The 2,390-nt window shown below is 42.2% G+C and overlaps 1 protein-coding gene across 1 annotated transcript; it reads left to right on the forward strand.

Moving 5' to 3' along the window:
* Positions 1 to 798: 798 nt before the first annotated feature.
* LOC147960374 (uncharacterized) lies at positions 799 to 1,788 on the forward strand. Its single transcript, XM_087535175.1, has 2 exons — positions 799 to 1,179; positions 1,525 to 1,788. The coding sequence occupies exons 1-2, from the start codon at positions 799 to 801 to the stop codon at positions 1,786 to 1,788; spliced, it is 645 nt and encodes a 214-aa protein (XP_087391301.1).
* The last annotated feature ends 602 nt before the right edge of the window (positions 1,789 to 2,390 follow it).

A 2,390-nucleotide genomic window follows, 5' to 3' on the forward strand; every position in this document is an offset into this window, starting at 1 on the left:
GTTTGAGACCAAATCAATCAATTAGTTTGAGCCGCCACTACCACCTACTACTGCTTCAAATCCAAGAGCCGATGTTGCCGGCCGGAGCTCGTCGGCTCTCTCGAGCTTTGACGCCATGTCTGATCTAGATTCATGACGTGCCCTCGCATATGGCTTTGTCCACGGTTTGAACCTTTGGATTCAATCCAAAAGTTAAAAACGGTTTGGACTGGGTTGGATGACGAGCATGTATAGTTCGGCTTGGTCTAGATTCTAAATGAAAATATCTTGATTGGTTTGGTTTTGATGTGTGTCGTGGATTGGACTGGTTTTAGTTTGGATGTCGAACTATTCCCAGGTTTAGATGAGACGGGCATTGCCATTGTCATTGGCATTGCTTTATTACGTAGATGATATAAAATAGATTGATTGGCCATTGCCAGTATAGGTTATCACTATGATTTATTATATGTATGATCTTTGTATTGTATTATGTACAATTCAACTTAGAGTTCAACATGTTCTGTGTAGAATGGAGGAAGCACAATGTGAACGCTGCAACTCACGGTGCCGGACCAGCCTTTCCACTGCCACACTGTTCGGCATCTACTTCCAGCCTACTTTTGTTTTTGCAGCGGTAACAATTTATATGAACCTTCTGACAGTACATTCTGTTTGTTTTTTTGCTATTTCCACTAATGTATTGTGTCTGTTATTTGTTTTTATCTTACACAGATCGTACCATGCAATGTGAGATTGGCATTCAATGAGCTCGTCGCAGACACCGTGACCTTCGACGCTCTTGGGGGCCCATACACTATGCAGGTCGAGAAGGGGCGAAAGATAACCCAGGTAGGAGGAGATGATTGGGATCGTTTCATCGCCCGCATGCGTCTTAGTGGGGATGAATTGATCAGCTTCTCCTTCAGAAGAGATAGGCCCAGGATTTCTGTTATCTATCTAAATTTGATTCCGGATAGTGAGGATGAAGTTCATGAGCAGGAAGATGGTGCTGATTCAGATGATGACGATTCAGATGATGATGAGAACCCACTTGTTGAATACCTGTATGCCCAAGGACTCAGACTGGGCGACGAGGAAATCGGCAACCTCTGGGACAAGCTTCCTCTACGTGAAGACTGCCTAGGGAAGCCATTCGTGACCCGCCTCACAAGGACGAATGTTAAACGACATATCATGGTATGTTACTTAGTGTGGTAATTACATGATATGCATGCTTAGTTAGTGTAGTAGTTCATATGATATGCATGTTGTAGTACTGTGATGAGAGGCCTAGTTTAGAATTCATTTAGTGAAGATTTTTATGACATGCATGTAGTGTAGTAATATGCGATGATATGCTTAGTGTACGCAGTAATCTAATGATATGCCTAATTACTGTAGTAATTTGATGCTTGGCGTATAGTGTAGTGATGTGATGATATATATGCTCAGTGTTGAATCCAATGATATATGTGTCTTGAAGTGTATGCTTTGTTGATAATTGCACGTGACATGATCATATATCATGTCAACTATTTTCAGAAATTACCTAAGAGGTTACTTGATAGCTGTGGCATCGACCCGGACGAAGAAGGCATGGCTGCTGGACTACGCCTTACCAGAACGGGCTCCATCACCAGCTGTGCCTATGCAGTGGACACGGACGGTCGCACTGTCTTGAGCAGGGCAGGGTGGAAGAAGTTCCTTCGTGCCAAGAATCTTCGGGTAGGACAGGCCATCCTACTCACTGTTGCGAACACCCGTCGCCATGACTTGAGGATGATGATCACCATCCACCTCATTTAGAACTGGGGTGTGCCATGTATCAATGTGAAATGAACTTGTTATGTTAGTTCTTATTTGCGAGTACTTGTCGTGTATTACCGTACCTATATCTACTCATATCTAGGTACTATTGCTTGTGATGGATTGCAACTATTATTAACTGGTAACTAATGCTCTACTAGCTATGATTATTCCACTGTGTGATGTTTTATAGGCTGTAGTGTGACATGGTAACTGTTATATATGGTAGATGCTTGTCTCTAAGACCTTGTACAATGCAAGGTGCTTAGGGATGTGCTTCCATTGTGTGATGTTTTGTACGTGCCAGGTTGTAGTATGAAATGCTAACTGTTCTATATGGTAGTGGTTGGTCTCTAATTGGACCGACATGTTGAACTAGTATCAATGGTAGAGGCGTTTCGTTATGCGCCACATCCAACAGTTCACATAATTAAGTATCCAAAGATTAAGGTATGAAACCCTTGGTCATACATAGCAACATTTCTGTAGGATAGAAAGTATGTCTAGAGGGGGGGTGATTAGACTACTTGACCAAATAAAAACTTAACCTTTTCCCAATTTTAGTTCTTGGCAGATTTTAGCTATTGTAGGACAAGTCAAGC

This window comes from Triticum urartu, chromosome 7A (assembly GCF_056163025.1).
Source record: "Triticum urartu cultivar PI428250 chromosome 7A, HENAU_Tu73, whole genome shotgun sequence".
Lineage (NCBI taxonomy): Eukaryota > Viridiplantae > Streptophyta > Magnoliopsida > Poales > Poaceae > Triticum > Triticum urartu.

Coding starts and splice junctions, on each gene's coding strand:
- LOC147960374 (XM_087535175.1), top strand. CDS start 799: ATGCAGGTCGAGAAGGGGCGAAAGATAACCCAGGTAGGAGGAGATGAT. Junction 1,180..1,524: donor ATGTTAAACGACATATCATG/GTATGTTACTTA, acceptor AACTATTTTCAG/AAATTACCTAAGAGGTTACT.